Raw genomic sequence first — 22,438 nt, 5'->3', positions numbered from 1 at the left:
TACTGGTTTTGACTCTTTCTTTTTGTCAAATACCAAATTACTCGGTTCATCCAACCGCATAATGAAAGATTTTCGTAAACGAGTCAACCAGAGATGGGAGAAGCGACCGACTATTTCCAATGGTACTTTGTGCACCAACGTTAATTGGCTGACGCCCCCGAAGTTTTATTTGCTCGATCCGAAAGTGGTTGGAGCATCCGAAATTCGAGAATCAAATTAAATTAGTTTCAGCGAAGAGTTTTTCACTCGGTGTCAATTTTCCGAAATTACTTTCGAAAAGTATTTTTTTAAAAAAACTTTACAGAGCCTCCGAATGACAGTCCGAAGCAAAATCAGTCGTTGAGCAAGCGACAAAAATTGTTTATTCTCTAAAAGTGTAATGCGAATAGGAACGAAAGGAAAACACTAAAAAATTGTTCTATTTTTCAGATACCACTCGTGATCGCATCCGTAGCCATATTCACCGTCCTCTCGATCTGCATAATGGGTTTCGTGTGCTTTATGCGATCGGATCACTGCTGTTTCGCGAGAACAGCTGGCCCAACGCTTCAACAAGTTCACTGGTAATGAAATCTAAATATCGGATCGCAAAGGTCATTCGTTTTCGGTAGAATAAAGCTGTTTGTGCAAAAACCAAATGAAAACGAGAACAAAAAATAAAACACCAACAGCACGAAGGCTTCGAACGCGATGATAGAGGATCCTCGCATGCCCGGCGTCGACACGATGGAACGAGCGGCCCAGCAATTCGTCCAAGAGAAACGGCACAGTAATCACGTATTGAAGCCGGTCGCGACTCAACAATATCCACAGGATTGTTATCAGCACGAGGCTCATCCACAGTCCCACTATCAGAGGCATCATCACCACTCTAGCCAACAGCCAACGATTCATGGACCACAATATACGATGCAGGTCAGATAAGTTGTGAGAATCGAAAAAAACAAAGTCATCAAAGTCTCGTTGAACCAATATATGCGAAGCTCAAAAATGCCGAAAAAAAAACGAAAAACTAAACGATAATAGTTACAACCAAATCGATTCTTTCATATAGAATTATTGCACCGCAGAGTTGAAGGAGCCTTTTCCCTCCCTCGAGACACGAAGATAACACCTCACTGATACCCCTCGCCATCGATTCTCTGTTATAGTCACTAAAACACCCATAGACTTTGTAATTGCATGATGGATTGGAGGGAAATTTCATTTTTCAAATTGAATCAACGATTGTGGGAGAGGAAAATGGAAGAATGAAACGAGGGGCAAAGTGGGACGGAGGCTGAGAAAAAGTAGATTTTTCGTGGGGCATATCTTATCGAAAAGTCGCACTTTGCTCGAGTTTTAACTGTAAGAAATGAGACAACGAAAAATCAAGGAGCGAAAGGAACGAAAACGTGAAAAATTCCGTCGCCCGAGTTGAATTTGTCAGTTTTTCGTTTTCCTCGTAAGTGTTGATGGAAAAATGAGATTTCGCTCATTTCTGTCGCCTTCACCGTAGACCAGTTTGCGTTGTGGGCTCGCTTCGCCCTCCTACAAATCCCTCTCTGCCAGTGCTCCCCCCCCTCAACGCCGTTTGTATACCCTTGTCAAGCACGTTTATCATCCAACCCGTTTTGCCACTTCCGCGTTACGCAGAAGGACCGAGAAGCTCGATAGTGCAGACGTGAATCGAAGGGGGCTACGGGCAACGAATACCGTCACGATAAATATTGTTCCCTCGCTCGAGCCGCGCGAATGATAGATGCGAACGTCACGCCACTCGTAGATTTACATTAGTTATTTACGTATCTTCAATGCATGCATTATCATGATTCGAAAAATCCTAGAAAACGTAAGTTCCTCTCAGGAATGCTTAACCCTCGTAAATCAACGATCACCTTTTTATTTCAATTACAGTCTCAGAATTCAGCGAACGTTGACGAAAATTTCAAATAAATTTTAGTCACCATTCTCGAGTACTGTAAATATTGATTTTCACTGAGAATGGGCCAAAAAAATATTCAAACTTAAAATCCATTGGAGTTCATTTATAAACGACTGAAAAATATTCAATATTTATTCCCATCAAAGGGAATTGATTTGTTGTCGATATTTACTAATTTATTCAAATATTGACAGCCCTTACATCGAATTTCACAATCGCTTCAACACTGTAAATATTCATGTTTACTGAAAGTGCAACAAAAATCGACAAAGTACACTCGACCATACGATAGTTGAAAATATTAACGAGTTTTTGGTTTTTCCATCACAGAAAAAAAAGCTTTTCAGTGATTTTTTCGAATTTTGCTTACATTCCTACTGTAAAAAATCTGTTGCGATTTTTTTTGGAACAATCGAAACAGAGAGAGGGTCGAAAGGGTCGTTGGGAGTTTGGGGATGAATTTGTAGCTGTCAAAGCAACGGGGGAAAAAATTGTACTTGTAAACCGACACCCTGTAACACGTGGATAGCGAATTCTCGATATCGAGAACTTTGTGTTTCCTATCAGTGTGGAAAAACTACCTATAAAGTTTCCAAAGATCGTTCAAAAACAAATATATATATATATATATAAATACATGATTATGAAATGAAAATGTGTAGAATAACCAGAAAAATTTTTCGTCCCGTTAGCATAAAGTCGAATCATCGAATTGATTGAAAAAAAAAGAAACAAAATAAATTCATTTATATATATGTATATATATATGACCTGTTAAGAATGTTATTTAAATCGTGGCTTTTCATCTTCTCTTCGAGAGTGCATCGAAGAAAGAAAAAAGCATGCGTCGTCTCGATAATTGCTTCATATACCAATATTGCACTCCTTTACCAACGAAAAATAACTAGAGGGCCTCAAAAAAAAAGAAAAAATAAAAACTAGACTCTGTACAATAATGATTGATTAAAAGTGCAGACCACAATTCCTGAATGCGTGCATTTTGTACCCTTAAACATGCCATTAATTTTCCTGCAATGACCCTTGCGAATGATGCGTTAAAATGAAAGAAAAAAGAAATTGTAAACAAAAGTTATGATTTTATATTCAATGTTTTTTAAAAATATTTTCTTTCTTCTTTTTTATAATACACTAAAATATTGTACAGCTAATTGTTTTTCTCTGAGTTTCCGAGTAAATCGATGTTATGCAGGGGGAGCAGCTGTTTCTGAAGCCCGAACGTCTCGCAACGTTGAAGCCTCATAACAGGAAGGACAAGCCACCGCAATATACCACGTTCAAGCCGAGTTTGAATCATTGATTATTTTGTTATCTATTTTATATTGATACGCTTAGCAAATAAAATGGCATACAATCAAACTTCTGTCACTTCGTTTCGTCTATTATTTTCCCAATACTAGCACTAGTAAAGTCTACGAGTCCCTAACCTTGAAAAATTCATTTATATTCAATGTACTTAACTAAACTCGCGCTGTGATCCTCGATATTACTGAGAAAATATTAAATTAGTCCGAAATAAAAGTATCGACTTATGAAGCAGAAAATCAGAGTTAAAATGCTTTGAAGCTCAAGCCTCTATTATAGATTGTAAACTTTCTTTCGTTCGAATTATGAAACGTTTTTTATCGTTAGTGGTAACGTATTTGTACGATAGACGTGGCTATATCGATGATTTTGGCGTACTCGATTTAATTCAAAATTAATTGAGTACTTAGGAAAGTATAGAATCAGTAAACTTTAGTGATTAAAGACTGGAGACTATTTTGAACTGCAACAGGTTGTATTTGTGGGCTAAACTCTGATTTGGAAATTGGAAAGTAGTGACATCCCGTGACGATTATCGTACGAAAGTAAATGCTCGATCGTGAAATTCTGTTTTCGGAGTTGTGCTCATACCGACCTTCGGTACAATTGTGTTTGTACCGATTATCGGTATGCGACTGGGAGCTTTATTATATTTTCAAACGCGTATCATGCGCGATTTTCGATGTAAACAAAAGTAAGCCAACAACTTTCCACATAACCTCTCACGTTTGAACTAAGAAATCATGTCAGCAACATTGGGAGAAAAACGATCGAAATATTAAACTTTACGTGTAAATAAATATGAAAAAATATACGTGACGACATCTCAAAGTAAAACAATGCCGACTGTCATTGTCTTAGACGTTTCGCTGTCTATGAGACGTCCTGTCACCGGTTTTGCCAGTAACGATGCTTTAGCTAGTGAACAACAATCAACGAGGCATTCTCTTGCAGTCCATGGGATCAATTTGTTACTTAATTATCTCCAGGCTAATTCGAAACTTGAGTTTGTTGCATTAGTAAGTATTCTAACCTCAAAGTATTTGTCATCGTGGTAATCGAACATTAGTGTGGAGTATTTAGTGTCAAAACAATCGTTTTCGTCATATCACAGGTCGTGTTCTCGTCGTTGTACGAAGTAGTATGTCCTTTCACTCGAGATTACGACGCAATAAGAGTAAAGCTCCAGAATATAGAAGAATGTGACAAAACATGTATAGAAACAGCACTGCACGGCGTAAACAATGTGATCATGGCTGAATGGGGCAACTCCACCGCTTGTCAAGTTGTTCTCATAACAGACGGCAACCCTGGAATTGGGCCCATGTCTCTGAGCGATTCGTTGAATTCTCTCAACGTTGGACGTGAAGCCAATCCATTTCCTCTGCCATTCCCATATCCAGGAAAATTGACAATTGTATGCATCGCCAATCCTCAAGGTAATTTATTATCGTTAATATAGATTCTGCAGCTCCAGAAACTTTTCCTGCATGAGATTAAGAATTTTTCTTTTCTGTTCTAAAGATCCTGGATTAGAATACGGGTTACCGTTGTACCAGCGTCTCGCTGAGCTTGCTGGTGGTGAGAGCGGAGTCATCGTACCTGAGGGACATCTCTCCAAGAGCTCGATAACAAACTGTTTCCAAAAACTGGCAGAATCCAATTACGTGCCTTTCCAAGGATATTTGAAATGTGGTAATTTGGGGTCTCGCGTGCTTTTGTCACCTCCACCAATAGTGAGAATCGAATTTTTAACAAAGAAACTAATTGGGCAGAAATTTTGGATGTATGTGAAGTAAATGTTTAATTTTTCGTTTCAGCCGTACACGAAAAAGGCCGATTTCGCTTTACTACCGAATCTGACGATATCAAAAACTCTAGAAATTTGTGGTTTCATATCAGTCGTTGATGTTGGAAGTCCGAGTGCAATTTCAAGGCATTTGATATTGCCATTACCTACAGAAAAGACTCCGAGTATGCAGGGAGTTTCTTTGGACGAGGATTCGGAAAACGAGGACAATGGTGACGAGGGAAAATTAGCGTCGTTCTGCGTTTTGTTACACGGAGCTCTCAAGGTCGAAAATATGGCGGCTCTTTGTCTTTTGAACGACGATTGGTACGGTTTTATATACTCGTGGGCCGATACGAAGAAGAAATCGAATTTGATGCTGACCGTGCTTGACCAAGGCCTCGACGTTGTTCCCTGGCTCGGTAATTTCAATCATCTCGGACCGATCGATGGTATCGTTAACAAAGTCGGCGAATGTAGCTTCCCTGTTAAACCAACCGAGAAACGCAGTTACTCACAAAATGCACCATCCTGGATTCGCCAAGTCGGACTGCAATCTGACATACAAAAAATTCTTAGGCACGCAAGGAAATTACCGGAAAAGACACAGAACTTTTACAAGGTATTTTTAGTTTGAATTTTTAACAAAAAATTTCCATTCTCACGGTAAACCACAGCAGTTTTCATGATGGAAATACGAAAATTTGCAAATAACCAAATGCCTAACAGCAAGTTTGTAAATTTCGTGACCGCAAAAAGAAATTTTTCTATGGTGAATCAAAAGTATTGTCAATATTTTCCAGGAATTGAACAGATTGCGACGCGCAGCTCTATCGATGGGTTTCGTCGAGCTTCTAGAAGGTTTGGCATCGATATTCGAGAGAGAATGTACCCTATTGCCGCCGAACTTGCACCTCGATTGTGCCATTCAAATGGGTCACGTTGCGGAAATGCTTCGCAAGCCTTATTCTCGTGAGCTGAAAAACAACATAACGCCAGTGAGAACGAAGTTTCATCCCGGCGATCAATAGACGGGGAAAGATAATTGGTAAGGAAAATGAAAAGACGAATAAAATTTGTAGAAATAAAGATTTGAAAGTTGACAAATGTCCCTTGTGGCAAATCCGTCGTTCGAGTAATCGCCAATGAAGTTCTTCGGATGATGAACTTCGGAAAATTTCTTCGAGAGTCGCCGCATACTTTTGGCAGTGTGGGGAATCGAATGGAAAAAAATAATAGTAAATCGAGCCAGAGAAAAACAAGAGTCGATAAATTCGCGTAGGAAGTAGAAATATGAGTTCGCCCACGTCCGCCAGTCACTTACACGGCGTTTGTGGGTCCGGCTCGAAGCGCACGGAATATCGAGGTCTCCAAACGGGTGGTGGGCAAAAGCGGCTCTTCCAGTCATTTCGGGGAAGCGATATTCTTTCGAGAAAGTTGGCCCTGACGATTTCGTCTCCCTCCCTCTCCCTCCTTGCATTTTTATCGTTTTATTTGTTAAACCATTCTCTCTCAGCTTCTCCTTTCCTCCGGTCTTTTATTTTTCTTATCTGTTGACGGTAGTAAAGTTCCCTTTCAAAATTCCACGAGTCTTTTCGATCCCAGTGAAAATAAATAATCGAAGGTTGCCCAAAGTCTCGTCCTTCTCTCCCTCTCCGTAAATTTCTAAAATTAGATCCACATAAACCTCGCAATTTCTCATCCTCTCCTCTCCATTCTCTCTCCTTCGATCCTCCCTCTCCTAATATCCTCTCAGTAAGATTGTGCAGTCCTCATTATACTCTCTCATACCGTGCTTTAATGCCGCATAATTCAAACGGCAAGAAAACTTTTTCTTGCTCTCCTCCGCTCGAAGAACTCCGAAGAGTTCTCCGGGGGTCGATACTTAGAAGGGATAAGCCCATTAGGAGTCATAGGCAGGTTCTCTTTACACTCGTCTCATCGTTAGTCTACAGCAAGAAATGATGATCCAACTTTTTTCTTTTTTGCAGGCAAAATAAAAATATTTGCATCCGGCGAAATCATCGAGTTTTGAGGGAGAAGAGAGGAAAGGATCGAATAAATCACTCGTACAAAAAAAAATGCATATTTTTCTAAAAAAAAACCTCCACCATGTCGCAGTCCGAACGAGCGTTCATGAATTTCCTTTTTCTCTACCATCTCCAAGGGTCAATATTGCGAATATAATTCCAATTATTCGACCACCCACTCGTTCTCGGTGATATAATCCACCATGTTGTCAAGGTAGCCAAGATGCGTTGCATAATCATTATAACAACATCGATTCCATCGTCATTACTTAAGTTTCAGCTCGGCAAGCAAGCTAATTATTAACCATCGATAGGAAATGAGTCGTACGTGTGCGTGCGTCTGATTATCAGACGTTTTTTTTTCTTTTTTTTTTTAGAAAAACAAAAAGTAACAATTATTATTAATTCAACGATGGGAATGAAGATGCACGTTTTTTTAGACGTTCGTGTACTTTTTGCTGAGATCGTCTCGAAGGAAAGCAACTCCGGACTGTACTCTGCAAACACTCTTTTGGATCTCTCACGAGCTCAGAAAACCTACAAAACTACAAGCATTTCAAACATTCGAATGACGTTGATAAAAATAGAGAAAAAACGAAATATTCGCGCAGGAAAAATAGTCAGACTCGACGTCCGATATTCGAAAGTAGAAAATCGAGATTGGATTCTCATTTTACTATTCCTCGAATTTCGTATTGGCAAATTCTTCAAGATACTGACAAAAATTATAATTGCACAGCGAAGAGAGTAAAATAATTGACGAAAAAAGAATCCATTAATGATGGGACATACTTGGCAAGGATAACCGGTCGAGCAGAGACTTCCGGTGGCGAGTATTCGCAGTGCATACGTACACGAGAGCCACACAGAGGCATCGGATTCCGACTGATGCGCGAATAATATCGATTGAGGATAAGCAAAGCCCTTGTGACTTCCGGTCAAAGGTAAAAGTGACGTTTTTTTTTCTTCTCCACATCCACGCGGCCTTCGTGACGTTACGAGAAGCGAAAGCCTTTAGTCCCGATCCACGGACAAGCAGAAGCTCTCGCGGCGAGAGCAGGCTCGAGGCGGATGACGCATCGTCGAAAAGAATACGAAATGAACAGGCGGGACCGCCGGGACGTTGAAACGCTCGTTCCGATACACACATCTCTAATAAACACATACAAAGTCCTTTGCTTCTCGAGAGCCAAGCGTTTTAAAATGAAGACAAAATAGTGAAAAACGATGAAAAAAATCATTGAAAAATGAAGGAATAATAATGGTAATGAGACGAATCGGACAAAGAAATGCGAAAATTTTGGCATCAATTTGAAGCATTTTCGGGATCACGATCGCCACTTTCGTCAATGACCATTGAGATATGAGCGTTGACAAATAAATCTCGAGAGAGAAATCGTCATTCATTTATTCGTGAAAATTTTTCTTTCAGCCGCCTTTGCGGTTGTAGTGTCATTGTCGTACAACGGGAATTTCTCTTTATGTGACGTCTCGCACGGACATTCTCGAGTCGGGAGCGAGAGAGAAGGAAAGAGAAAAAGAGAGGAAATTTCGTCTCCGCCGTTCGTAAAAGCGACGAGTATTTTAACATTTTTTTCCTACTTTTAACACCCACGAGAAGAAATTCTATGGCTTTCGTTTTCCTCTTTCAGTTGTGCTGTTTAAATAACGACGCATCTCATCCGAGTGTGCGAGCGCACCGGTGAATATGGGCGTTTTCGTCATTCCCTCGTGCCTCGAGACGCGTTCCCACCCGGCATCGAAATCACCGTCGACACGGCTCATTTTTTAGCCACCCGAGAAATATCTCGTCACATTTATTCTTGGCTCGATGGATTGAGAGATGAAACATTCGTTGCACGTGATTGATGCAGGAAAAAAGCTTCATTGAGGAGGGCTCGGAAGAACCGTACGATTCGCTTTTATAACTCAATCACAAAGTTTGCCTTTCTCATTCGAAACACGTACAAAGCCAAGTGCAACATTCAATTTTAACAATTCGCACATGCAGAAGTAGCTAACCGGAAATTCATGTTTTAAAAGCCACGAATTTATGAGACTCCATAAAAATCCCATTGACATTGACGCTTCTAATGAAAAATCACTCCTCGGCTTTGGTTGTTGGACGCAAACTCCGGAATAGCTCCGAGCTGTGTGCACGCAGGAGAGACTTCGAGTCAGGAAAGCCAATCTAAATAAATATCGCAAATTCTTCGCTCTTTAATGTATGAAATAAGTATTTTGCAAGTGGAGAAGCGTATCAAACGGGAAGAGAACGATTACGGAGCTAGAAAATATTTTTCCCGGTGCTCACCATCCGCGAGCCGCGTTTGAATTAACTGCTCATAAAAATTCTCAATTATCCGGAGAAAATGGTAACAGATGAGGGAGGAATCGCGTTCCGAGGTTCTTCCAACATTTTCATGTTTATCCGGATCCGATGTCGAGCCCGAAGAGATCGAAGGGAATTTTCCGCAAGAAAAACGTCCAAATTGCCAGAGAGAGATCGAGAGGCGTAGACGACCGAATGAAGTATCGCAATAAAACCTTATGAAATGAATGACGAAAAAATTCGGTCATAATTCCTTCGACGCCGAGGAATGATTCGTGGCGAGAAAGTCAAGCTGCGATTAATTATTCATGGGATTCATTATTTTGATGAGTAATAACGTCAGTTACGATGAAAAATGATGCTCGCGCGGTGGTGGCTCGCGTGTTTTTTCTTTCGTGTACAAGAAAACGTTTATCCTCGTTGTTCACGAGCTCGTGAATTATTCGAGGTGGATTGCTCGTTGCAGAGTACTCGTTCCGAGGAGATGTTTTAGCGAAGCTACTCCGGGTGTGCGCGCCGAGTTCACCGACTCCTCGTACGCGTCTCACTCGTGCACACGGAGTGGGGAAGCTTCTAGGTACGTTCGTTGAGCTGCCTCTTTCGCTCTCGTCGTCCTCCTCCTCGCAAAGCGAAGTTCACTGTGATAGAGACGAGTAAGTCTCTCCGTCCTTCTCCCTCTTTCCTCCTCCCTCCCGACTGCCCATTATATTTATATCTTTATATACATGTATACGATGTCCTCGGTGAGGACGAAGAGGGCTAGCCGTGGATGGCTAGAGGCAACTAGCCACGATGGATGCTCGCAAACCCGACGCTTACTTCTCGTCCTCGCTCCTCGAACTCAACACACGGGGAAACGACCCGTCGCCCCGCTGAATTTATAGCGACGCGAAACAAATCAAATTTTCGTGTGTTTGATTTCATTTGAAAATTCTGCGTGCAGAGATTCGAGGAAATTTTTTTGGTTCGACTCGAGCGCGAAGATGGAGGTTTTACTGCGGTGGACGATTTAAAAAGATTTTCAGACTTGGAACGTTTTTTATTATTGTTTTGACGGATTCGGTGGTTTCGTTATTTAATTTGGGGGCTTGGGAAGCCGGGGAAGGATTCTGCGGGAGCGGAGCGAACGACGAGGCTCCGCGAAATGGATTTTGCCTCGATCCTTCTCGTCTCGACTTTCTTCCCGAATCGAATCTCCTTCCGCGCAGGCTTATTCGCAGTCTGCCGGTTTTATAGCCCGGCCCCGAGGGTTTTTGGTGCGGCATCGCGTTGTTGTTCGTCCTACGGTCGGCGTGGGAGTGAGCTCCGGCCAGGAGTCGTCCAGCGGTGTCGAGTCGCTCCCCCGAAAGGAGAAAGACAAAGTAAGTAAGGGGAGTTTGAACTTGCACCGAACCGAGACGCCGAGAGTCGGCTTCGAACGCATGCATTTACGCAGGCAAGAGCCGCGCGAGCTCTCGGGAGGAGAAAGAGGCGAGGCGAGTACAGCGGAGCCTTCGGAGAGTCCTGGCTCTCCGAGAGATACAACAGGAATGTGTAGAAGTGCGAAGGAGCGAGCGAGACCGAGAGAAAGAGAAAGAAACGTATTTTATTCGTTACAGAAGGCGCGCGAGAAAGGGACAAACGGAGTAGAACGGAATCTCTCAGCCAATAAGATAGCAGCCTGGCGATGACGTAGTCCCGCGTTCCCTTGATAGTGTTGTATCGTTGGTGAACAAACCCCGTATACGCGGTGTCCCACGAAAACTCGAGTCGCGCTACCAGTCAGTCCGCGGTCTCCCGGCTGGACGTAAACACCTGCGAGTGCCCGTGCGCGCGCTCCTTTCGCTATAAAGCTCGCATTTTATTAAATTATCTTTCTTCCCCTCCTGGTGTGCTAACGAAAAAATACAGTGGCCAGTTTCGTTTCGCAATTTCGTTTCGTACGTCGCCTTTTTTTTCGTTTTTTTAAAAAATTTTTTTCCACCGAGTGTCGAGAGTCTTACGAGGAACTGGATCGAGGATACGCTACGAGGGTGGATTTAAGGCGGAAGGAGGGCTGTCACCAGCCATGACGACGGGTGAGTCTTGCCGCCGTCTCGCTGGAACCCTTTCCCGAAACTTTCTCACTTTAGTTGAGACTCCGCGGACAACTATTCGGTGAAATTTTGATGAAATATGTAACCACGCTTCAGTCTAATTGGTCGTTAATTAGATTACGTAAATGTTCCTTCCGAAGCGAGGGAATCCGAGCTCGAGGAGTTTCGAAGATCGGTTATTGGTCGTCGGGAGGGAGAACGAGTCTTCGTAAGTTTGAACAACGCTCGTGATCGCTATTTGCTTTTGCGTGAACGGATTTTCGTCGAGTACACACTTGGCTCGGGGAAAATCGCGCGACGTCTTTCCCACGAGGCTCAACCGGCCGGGGCTCCTCTAATCTCGCTCCCGACGAATCCTTCCTCGGCAACGATCTTCACTTCTTTTAGCGTACACTCGAGCCTCCTTCTTCCAACTCGTTGATTCTTTCCTCGTGCTTCCTTCCCACTTTCTCGAGGTACCATCTTGCGAAACGCGCTCGTCCCGCGAGGCACAGGCTCAGCTGCTATCGCCAGCACCGGAACTTGCCGATTTCATCGAAATTTAGAGCCCCGAAAGGGGCCCTCCTTATCGGACTCGCGCCCGCCTCGCTCACGATTCGTGTGCAACGCTGCGGCAGCTCACCTGGAAAAATTAGAGTTGCAGAATTCTTCCGGTCGTTCACGTCTCGCCCGTTGTGCATCCACCTTAACGCCTTTAGAAAGTAACTCGCGCGCGCGCGCGCGCGCGCGAGAGAGTCTCGTGGTCATATGTGACCGACATAAAATTGGGTATTATTTCGAAACCTCTTTCGCCGGATCCCCCGGAGAATCTGATAGCCAGCGTGCGCTCGCGCGGATCAGACAATCGCTCGAAATTAAGAGTGGAACGAATTTTGGCGTCGCACCCCGCGATTTCGTTATCGGCTCCCCGCGCGCGACCACGGAGGACGTCAGTCCGTCTTCCAAAGGTCAATATACCGGTTCGCCATATTTCTCTCGCGCTACGAGTTCGACACACGAAATATTGGTCGCCTCCATTCCGGTCCAGCAGCAATTTTTGCATGTGTAATCGCGAATATGCAAACTACCGGAGCTCCGTCTCCGCAGAACGAATCGCCGTTTCTTCCTTCTCTTTTAACCATTTAAGGGGAAACCGACTTGGATCATTTCTCGTTTCGTAATATCGGGTTGGAGGGCCCCGAAGGGTTTTCGATCCGAACAGGGGCAAAAAGGGAAAAGTAATCGGGCCGTCGAGTGTGCCAATTTTGCCCAAAACTAGAGAACGAAGGAGAAAAACGGTCGACGCTCCGCACTGGGGCGCTTACGTGACGAACTGCAGTAGCCAATTCTCGTTAACCGTGAGGCTAAATCAGCGAGAAGTAAGAGCCAACGCAAGTGTCTATTTTTAGTTGCGTCATATTGCTCGATGATCGAATCGCAGATCGAACTATGACACTTTGAGACTGACTGAACGAGGTGCACAAATGTGCGAATTGCGAGGCATCTTGTAACAGGGAAAATACGAGAATTCATTTTTCCCGTCAATCGTGTGAGTCACCGAGCTTTTTTCAACGCTTCCCGCATCCTCTCCAAGTCCTTGAGGATTGCGCATAATTTTGGAAGCCGAAAAAACTCGTTCTCGAGATCCGACGACGCGGATGAAATGTCAAAGTCTGTGTTTTATAAAATCCTCATTATTTTCGTCCCATTGGCGAAATACGAACGGGCCGGACGAACAGCCGTTCTTACTAAAATAAAGAAACTATATACAAACGAGTTATTTTCCAATGCGCATATAGAAAGGCGCGTAATTCGAGAGTTCTCGCCCGAGAGCGAGAGAACTGTTACGGTAACGCGCCGCGAGTTTTGCTGTTAAACTCGCAAGGGAAAAAAGTTCGCGGCGGTTAGGGGCGCGGGGGGAGCGGTTTGAAGAGTATTGCGCGAGGTCGTGGTAGCGTAACATTGGTGCAACTCGTTTTTTGCGTTTGAAAAAACCTTTGTTTTCTTGGCGCTGCGTATATCGAAGGAAAGCACACGCGCGCGCATCCAGAAATCGTAATCGATATCGATCGATGACACTCTGACTAAGGAGAAGTGACAGTAACGAAGGCTCGTCGGCGACAGCGTTCACGGCAACGATAGGCTCGCGCCAAGAAACATCATGCGAGAACGCACACGATCATCGCGTTCGGCCCGATGAAAGGGACGTTCGAAAACCGATCCGATGCACGGATGCCACGTGCCCGAATTTTTTTATTTCCATTATCCTCCCTTCGAATTTATAAGCTTGGGAGGAGCGTCGATCCTTCCGTGTAACGGAGATTCCCGCTGTTGTAATTCGAGGAAGGAACGATCTCGAGAACCGAAGGACGAACACGTTGCGTGCGCGCGCGCTCTTTTATGGAGCTACCGATCGCGGTCCACTGCGAATCTGATACTCGCGCTTCTCTCTCCCCTCGAATATTCTCCGCGATTCTACAGTTATCCGAGAATCACGATGCAACCATTCGCCTCCGTATTATCAAGATACTCGACGATAATAAACTCCGGAAAATCTGATGCATAACAAAAACGCTCCTCTCACCGCTCAGATACCCTGCGGAGCATTCATTTTTCATGCTCGTTTGCAGCTGACATCATTTCGCCGGAGCCATTTGAGAGCTGAAGTAAATCTGCCATTCTATGACTAGTCAAGTTTGCAACTACTTCACGTTCATTTATTTTGAGTCTAAATTATTAATAAAATTAATAAACACTTACATTGAGAATATTTTTATCACAAGAATGTTATAAAATCTTTTTAAAATATCATAAAACATCAAATTTGTACTTGAACAGTTAATGATTGAGTCGCGGTGCCGGTGATACTTGAAATACACGTAATCTAGGCAACATTTTTATTGTGCGAAAGAAAGTTTATATCGGTCTAATGCCCCGAGAAAAAGGAATGGTCAATTCGTGAAATAAAAGGGAAGCTACTAGACGAACGAAAGCACGTGAGTCAGTCTGAAAAATAAATTTGATGAAATTCCCGTGATTCCCGAATTTGCCCGAAGTTCAATCGGCTCTTACCAGCGGTGCAACGTAATGACTGACGTCCGTTTTCGACGCGTCAAAAACTAGAGTTTTTTCATGTTTTAATTGTTATTGCGAGCTCTCCCATCCGGGTACCGTGTTAAAAATTCAAAATTATAAATGAAATAATCCAAATTTAGCCCCGTAAGAGGCCCCGGAACTCTGATTATCGTTATCAGGAGACCTTAAACTGCGTCATTTACCGCAAAAAAGTGGACCTTCACCGGACTTTATCGAACGGCCAAGACTACTTTAATTCGATGGATTACACGCTCGCTACTGCGCCACGAATTCAGTGGCATTACTCGGATGAGTTGCGTGTCCAAACCCCGCGATCCAATTGAAATTCGCATTTCTTTCGTCCACGTAAATCCTGACGTAATACTGCAAAATCCTTGGAGCACAAAAAACCGGTATCATTCAAAGACGACACTTTGGATGAATTTTACATGAAGAACGATTCGAAGCAGGAAAAATGGAGTCAGAGGTTATTAATAAGTCGACGATAAACTTACGACGAGGAGAATAAAGAAAAATATTGCAATTAGATAAAGCGATAACGTGTGATGCAGGAAATACATATTTTCCAGGCTGCGTATAGAGCCATGAATAATTTCGCAGAGGCAAATGGATTCGCGGATCTTGAAATATATTTATACACATGGCTCGCGATGCAGCATGGAACATATTTATATATAAACGCGATGATGGCACCATTCGCACGCTCAGCAATTCCTAATCCGACATTGGCAACCTTGAGTCACTCCGGTCGTTCGAATTCGTTGTGTTTTTTAACTTTCAATTCCACTTTTCACTCCTTCCTCCGCATTTGACCTGTGGCTATATCGCGTTTCGCGCATCCGCGGACGAGCCGATTTATGTAATTTTGTCGGAGAATCACTCGAGATATGAAAAATCCTCTTGTTTTCACCGGAGTCAAGTTTTAGATTTTCAGAGTTCTGCGTTCCTCGGCCAGCCCGCATGAATTTCGTATTCAGGGAACAAAGAAGCAGATTTCTGTATTCGTTAGGCAGAGTTTGCTCGAACTTTTGCGAGTTGTATCGTCCGCGGGGACCGGAAAGAGGGCTAAAATAATGGTAACAGAGCCAAGAAGACACGAGATTATCTCGAGAGCCAAAGAAATTCCATAGATAATTGTTCTCCTCTCGTTTCTGCTAGGATTCTCAGCGATCCGGAGACGCACTCACACGTACTCGCGAAAACGTAGGCTCGCACACATGCGCCCGGGGAGGGTTGGCGATACATATAACTCTCGTGTTGGCTCTCGCTCCTCTCGCGCAAAGGCTGCTCGCTGGCCGAGGTCGGGATTACCGGTTAGTCGGCTCGCCAGGCACGATTCCTACTCCTCGTCTCCTCCTTTTTCTCCTGCTTCTTCTTCGTCTTCTTCTCCTGGTGCTTCTTCTTCTTCTTCTGTTTTGCTCGTCGTTTTGTTCTGTTGGAAGGAAAGAGGAGAGGAGCGAATACCGATCCCGACTGACTCTCTCGGAGCTCCGTGGCTGCATCACGTCCGCCGGATAACAGATTCTCCACTCCCGCAATCGCGGCTTTGATGCAATGTCGTACTTTTGCCTTTTCGGAGAGGCGACTCGCCTTGTTGGGATTTTTCTAAGGATCCTCCTCCCGCGCGAGAGCGAAAGTGAACGTTTTTTCTGGCCGATTCGCAGCCGCAATCTCGATCGGGGCCGAGCGAACGGTTTTTTGAGAATTCAGCTGAAACTGAGGCAGAGTTTCCCGGTGGATTTTCTCGGGTTCGAATATTCATAGTGGCGAAGCCTTTTGAATTTCGTGGCAGCGCTGATCAAACGATGGAGAAAATTAGCATAGTTTCGTGGCCGAACTCGTAATCGCGCTTCTTTAACCGGGGTTACGCCTGGCAAAATACCGGCTGCTACGTAAGAAAGTAATTGGATATTATTCACGTTCGTCTCCCGGCAAAAGCGGTGATCGATAGATATCCAAGTCTTGGACGACTGAGCGAGAGAGATGGGCGAAAGTGTCGACGAGGTGCGGTCGCGTATGCGCGCTCATTGCCGATTATAGGCATCCTCCGTTCGCTCTCGGTGATGCCATAATAAACGTCGCATTTGCCGCTGCCTTCTTCTCTCGTCGCACTTCATTTCAATCGTAGTTATCGCAATGATCGTGTTTCCAACGCGCGATCAAGGTGATTGTGAAAGAAAGAATCGTCCGAACGAACGATCAGAAGCACTGGACGAATCTTTTCTTCCTGAGAGTTGAATCGCGAGGAAAAAAGGGCGAAGGGATTCCGAAGGATGAAGCAAAATGTGGCGGAAGATCGTATATTTCTCAAATTCTTCACAATCTTCGCAATATTTTCAGTTTTATTGGTGTTATTTGGTCAGACATTTTTTTCCTGAATTTAACTCGAGTCGTATATCCTCAGGACGTCAATCTTCCATCCTCCATTATTCCTGAGGCTGTCTTACGACCTTCCAGGCTAGAGAGAAGCGAGTGAGAGTCCAAAGGCGCCATTGGCATCTTCGCTTTTCGTAGTGTTTCTTTTTTTGTCTCTTTATTTTGAGCATTTGTTCGTTTTCTTCGTCGCCTTTCATTCCTCCTCGTGAACGCTCGCTGCTTTCCTCTCTTTTATCCCCACCGTTTTTTCCTTCCTTCCTTTTTTTGCTAGAAATCCTGAGCTCTTCTCTCTCGACTCTGGTCCAGCACTAGCGTGCCTCGCCTCCCTTCTTCTTCTTCTTCCTCCTGCTCCTCCTCCTGCTCCTCTACTTCTCGTTCCTCTCGCTTCACCCTTCGTTTTTCCCTTTTTTATTCTCCCTTGCATCGAGTCAAGGACCGTTCCCAAGGAGGTCGCTCCTTTTAGTCCCAGTAGAGATGTACTTTGAGTATATACTCTCTCGTGTACACCAGTACACGAGCTCCGACTACCTGTTGCTGCTGTTCAACATTGCATATATATATATATATTTATTTATCCTCAATGCACATGGATAGGCCGCGACGTAAAGTCAGAAATTTGAAACGAGTTCGTTATTATATCGACGCAACAACGAAGCTTCGCGGCGCCGCATACCTCGGCCTCTTGCTTTTCTATGCGTGCAACAATGACCGCGGGATTCGTTCATTCAAAACGCATGCATTATTTATCAGTTTGAAGAGAGTATGGAGGGGGCTCGGCTCGTCGTTTAGGCACAAATTGCACTCGTCGCTTCTTGGCTACGATTGAACGCGCCCGTACTGGAAGAAAAGCAGCGAAGCAGTAGAGTCGTTGGATTATTTGCATCGTTATTATTCAGATGTTTTGCTGGCCCTGGGAGTTGAAAAAAATGAGATCGAACGCCGCGGAGGCAGTGATCGCTGACCTTCTCCTTCGATGCCTTATTAATTACTGACCTTATTATCCGACGAGACGCGAGAAGAAAAAACGCTCACGCTACGAATTCTCAAGTGGCAGGGGCACATGGAAATATCTAAGACTGTGAAATTCGTGTGGGACGCTCGCGGAGAGAGAGAGAGAGAGACTCGTACGGAGATGATCTCCGTTGCATCACACGAGGATTCGTTCGGTACGCGCCTTCGTCCGGTTCACCCACGTGCACCGAGCCAACATTTCCATTTTTTAATCTCTTTCGCGCTCCTCGATTAACCTATAATTCATTGCAGCTTCATCCGTTTCGTTTATCCCGCTGAATACTCGTTTGCGCATTGAAAAATAGCTGCAACGAACCGCCGATTGACCGTGTTCTCGGTCCAACGGACTGTGCGATTCCTGGCTCATTCGAACGGAGAAATCACCCTCCCGGGATCCCTTTGCGCATAAACCACGTACAAATTACTGTTTCTCACATGAAAAAATGTTTTTCTACTTTTGAAATATCCTTGAAACTATGTACCGAAAAGTTCGCTACGCCGAGTTATTTCCGTTGATCTTAAAAACTTTCCCGAAAACAATCGACACGCCGCCAGCTAAAAATCTTCCCATTTTTCGAGCTGAACGATCGATTCATAAAAATCGAGAGGGAACAACCCCGCTGGATGTGGAATAACGAGGGAATCGTGCGAGGCGTTGTTTACGTTAAGATGCATCTTCCGTAAACAGTAAAGACAGAAACTATTCATTGCAGGCGAGTTAAAAGGTGTATAGTTAAACGCGTAGCGTACGTGTCATCATCCCAAGCGGTGTCTCGTGCGCTCGCGCTCGTCGTGGCATCGATAACTCATAGAAACAATACTAATCCTCTGCTTTATGTCAGTATACATCCGATGCATACGAGCTTCTCGTCCGGAGAGTCCTCTCCGCGTGTATCATGGTGAAAATTGCAGTAATTTGCTCGTTTTACAATCCTCGTTTTGTTCTGGCGCCGCGTACACTCTCGCGCGGGCAATTTTTCTCTAATGCTTAATAATGCGAGGGTAAGAGAGGTAAGATCTTAAAGGCCATCGAAGTTTGCCAGAGCTGGATTGAGAGTTCGGTGCGAATCGAGTGTGTATTATTTAGTGATCTAATGTTTTTTTTCGCAGTCTCGTATCCTCGGTAATAACGAGTTTATAAAACGCCAAATTTATTCTCATGGAGGAGGATGTATTATTGACGAAAACAACTCGAAAGGCTGATAATCGAGGAGGAATATATTGAAAGAGATTGTTCCGGAGCGAGGATTCGATAACGTGTTTTTCTCGTAAATTCTCGCGACTCGAGAGCGACATTAATCGGCACGTGTATAATTAAATTCGAAGACGCTTATATCGATAGCCGAGGGAGCAGGGAGACGAAAAATCCGTTAATTGACGCAGTCGCGCTCGCGAATGGTTCGACGGTGCGAAGGCCCGAGGAGCGTCGAGCGTCACCTACGGACTTTCGATATTTCGAGTCGATTATCATATTTTTCTAGTAACGAATCGATCTCCCTGTTCGCGTGAAAGTCCACTCGAATACCGTGGAAACGGACGAAAATTCTGGTCCCGAAAGAGACTCTCGTCCATTAATCCGAAGTATTTTAAAACGTCCACACTGAATCTCAAATCGAGAATCATCCGAAATAAATATCCCGAGGATAGTGGGTAGAAAAAAATGAGCTCGTTGATGACTCAAGAACGAAGTTTAAGGAACTGGCGATTCGGGCTCGCCGCGAGGATGCGAGCAGGCAACCCTGCAATTATAAAATACATTTATAACGCATTATATCGTTGTACAGTTACGTAGGCGACTTCCCAATGGGTTTCGTTGGCGAACGCGCGCCAAGTGTGTGTATTTACACATAGGAGCGCGCGAGTATATCGATCGTTAGTCAGCGAATCCTTAACCGGAGACACCGGTCGTCGCGAGAATCGTGCTGGCTCCGGAGAGTTCAATGCTTGCATCAGCGAGGTAGATCATTCGAGCTCTCGTCCATAAATTATACATTTATGTACGCATAGCTACGAGGCTTTAAATGGAAAGATATCGGAGGTGGGGGGAGCCCGTGCGACACGAGGAGCTCACATTTGATCCGTCTTACGAGCTAAGAAACCGGCGTCTCGCACATACGCGAGATATTCCATATTAGGGAATACACTCGTAATTCCCTGCTCTCGGAGCGGAGCCAAAGTGCGAGAGAACGTTTTAATCCTGTTGCAAGGCGCGCGCGCGCGCGCGTTAAAACTTTATAACCGATTTGTCCTTGCCCAGATACATTGATCCTGGGGACGGGGATGCTGTTTTAAATACGAATGATCGAGGCTCCGGAGCCCGGTTCAAACTAGCGCGAAGGACTTTCGGTGCGTCTTCTTCTTTTCGTTAATTTTCATCTGATAGCTCAATTGCTGAGGGATTTCGAGTTTACGAAGACAAAGTGCGAGACGATTTTTCGCGGCGTAATAATGAAAACTGGAACGAGCTCGTGCGCGACTGTTTGTTTATTATAATCGATCGCGTAATCCCGGGCCGCTATTGCGCGACGAGTGCAGTACGCGCGAGCAATTACGTCGCGCGGCTCATCGTCACTCGCATGGCATTCGTGATATTCCGAAGTCGCCTCCGTCGCTTGTCCGCGGAGCAGTTTTTCGCGGATTCTTTTGTACGAGAATTCTCGGAGCTGGTGATTCGTAATGTCGATAAAATAGGAAAAGATCGGGGAGATTGAGGCGAGTTCGAAGAGAGCGAGAAAAGAGGGTTAAGGGGGAGAAATTGGAAGTGTGGGTGCGACTGATCCGTGGCGCAGAGAGCCAGCAAGTTCGTACTGTGACTGCGCCCACGCGCGAGCAGCACCACCGTCACCATTCGTGAAGCCGGTCCTTTCCATATTTAGACTTTCACTCAGCACCCGAACAACGAATTCTGTCCCCGGACATAATACACACTTCTCGGAGCGAGCCCTCTCGAGTGCTCTCACACACACACACACACGAGCTCGAGAACTCTCAAGTTTTGCTCTGCATCAAGAGAGCTTGTACGTGTGTTACTTGTCCTGTGTCGTTTCGTTTCGCTTGCGCACGGTGGGCGTCAAATTGGAGCTTTCTCTCTCGCTCGCGCGTACGACGCTCGACTTGAAATGTCTCCCGTCTTTGCTCTCTCACACTCTCGGCTCCTTCGCTCCTTTCTCGGGCCTCTTTTATACCCCCACACATATCACCTGGGTATAGCTCGCTCGCACGCGAGTCACCGACTATTTTGCTTCGTCGATTCATGCCGGATGTTGCCACAGGTAAACCAGCGGGGAGGGATCCAAGGTGAACATTTTCTATCGCGCTCCCTCCCTCTCCGCTGCGCTCGCTTCCTCTCGCTCTCTTTTTCTCTCCCATCGGGCCTATCAACCTGTACATCTGTATATATAGCAGCGCTGTCTCTTTTTCGCTTATTACTTGTGCCAATCCCCCCCCGTGCGCGCCGTCGTAAAGCCCAGATAGAAACAGGCACTCGGGCGTGCTCGGAATACAAGCGAGTTCCTCCTCTACTCCACCTTCTTGTCTCTTCTTCATCGAGAATAACTGCCCGAGGTCGTCCACAGGATACGCTCAGAGAGGAAGGGAGATCTCACGAGAGTTATTCCCTCCGCCCGGTGCACACTGAGGTTCTCTCCAACTGTGACTCCTTCTCTCCTCGAACCCTATTTTTTAGGGTCCATCTCGAGTAATCGACCGTCTCGCGGTGAGCGTCGAATGTCCACTTTCTCCGTTGCTCCTCTTACCCGAATCGCACGGGCCCATCGCGACTGTATTTCACTGTTTTCATTAGGGGAAATCGCTCGAACTCCGAACCTCGAGGAATCGATGCTCGGGGGGGGGCAGGAAAGATGTCGAGAAAGGTGAAAACACTGGCCTCGAGGTATCGCCCTCTTAACCTAATATTTCTCGACTTCCAAAAAGCCGACTTCGGGAATAGACGACGCTGAAGTTTGCAACGTTGGAGACCAACGAAATTAAGGAAAAAACATATTTGTTATCGAGCAATTTTTTGTTTCACCCAGTATCGGTGGTGATTGAAGAACTACGAATTACAAAAATTCGCCAGGGAACGAGATTGAAGGATTTCGTTGGACTCCAGCGTTGCAAACTTCAGCGACATGAGAATATAAACTTGTGAAAATCTTCCCACCCGACCAGAGTAAACGCAACAATTTCAATTCCCCGAAAATACTTCAACGCCATAGTTTCATTAAAGTTTTTTTTCATTGTGATAAAAAAATGTTGGTCCTCCCCGCGTCATAAGGTGACGTCTGACGAGTCCGGCTCGATGACGAGGATCTGGCATAACAGCATCGGTCAATGACGAGAAAGGTTCGTTCCCCTTTATACTTGATAAATAGCTCCTCAGCCGCATTCGTAACGACCTTCCACGCACAGCAACAACAGCTCGATCTCGTACGAAGCCCCCGACTTTTCGGGGCTCTCAATGCTATCGGGAAAAAAACGCACCTGCGGTGGTATCCTGAGTGT

At 44.8% G+C, this 22,438-nt stretch overlaps 2 protein-coding genes across 5 annotated transcripts in view; both read left to right on the top strand.

Moving 5' to 3' along the window:
* LOC122414569 (kin of IRRE-like protein 2) overlaps nucleotides 1-3,301 on the top strand; it is a 103,170-nt gene extending 99,869 nt beyond the window's left edge. For all 4 annotated transcript variants that reach the window (XM_043425965.1, XM_043425964.1, XM_043425966.1 and 1 more), the window contains 3 exons: nucleotides 430-563; nucleotides 672-915; nucleotides 3,135-3,301. In XM_043425965.1, coding sequence (XP_043281900.1) covers nucleotides 430-563; nucleotides 672-915; nucleotides 3,135-3,242 — 486 coding nt within the window. In that variant the 3' untranslated portion in view covers nucleotides 3,243-3,301. The remainder of the gene's footprint in view (nucleotides 1-429; nucleotides 564-671; nucleotides 916-3,134) is intronic.
* A 614-nt stretch (nucleotides 3,302-3,915) lies between these two features.
* Nucleotides 3,916-7,118, top strand: IntS14 (integrator complex subunit 14). Its single transcript, XM_043426593.1, has 6 exons — nucleotides 3,916-4,266; nucleotides 4,362-4,686; nucleotides 4,772-4,983; nucleotides 5,068-5,658; nucleotides 5,840-6,084; nucleotides 7,028-7,118. Exons 1-5 carry the CDS (start codon nucleotides 4,087-4,089, stop codon nucleotides 6,065-6,067), a joined length of 1,536 nt encoding a protein of 511 aa, XP_043282528.1. The 5' UTR covers nucleotides 3,916-4,086; the 3' UTR covers nucleotides 6,068-6,084; nucleotides 7,028-7,118.
* The last annotated feature ends 15,320 nt before the right edge of the window (nucleotides 7,119-22,438 follow it).

Source organism: Venturia canescens, chromosome 8, assembly GCF_019457755.1.
Source record: "Venturia canescens isolate UGA chromosome 8, ASM1945775v1, whole genome shotgun sequence".
NCBI classification, from domain to species: Eukaryota; Metazoa; Arthropoda; class Insecta; order Hymenoptera; family Ichneumonidae; genus Venturia; species Venturia canescens.
Note: the sequence above shows the minus strand (reverse complement) of the source record. Positions and strands in the feature narration are given on the sequence as shown.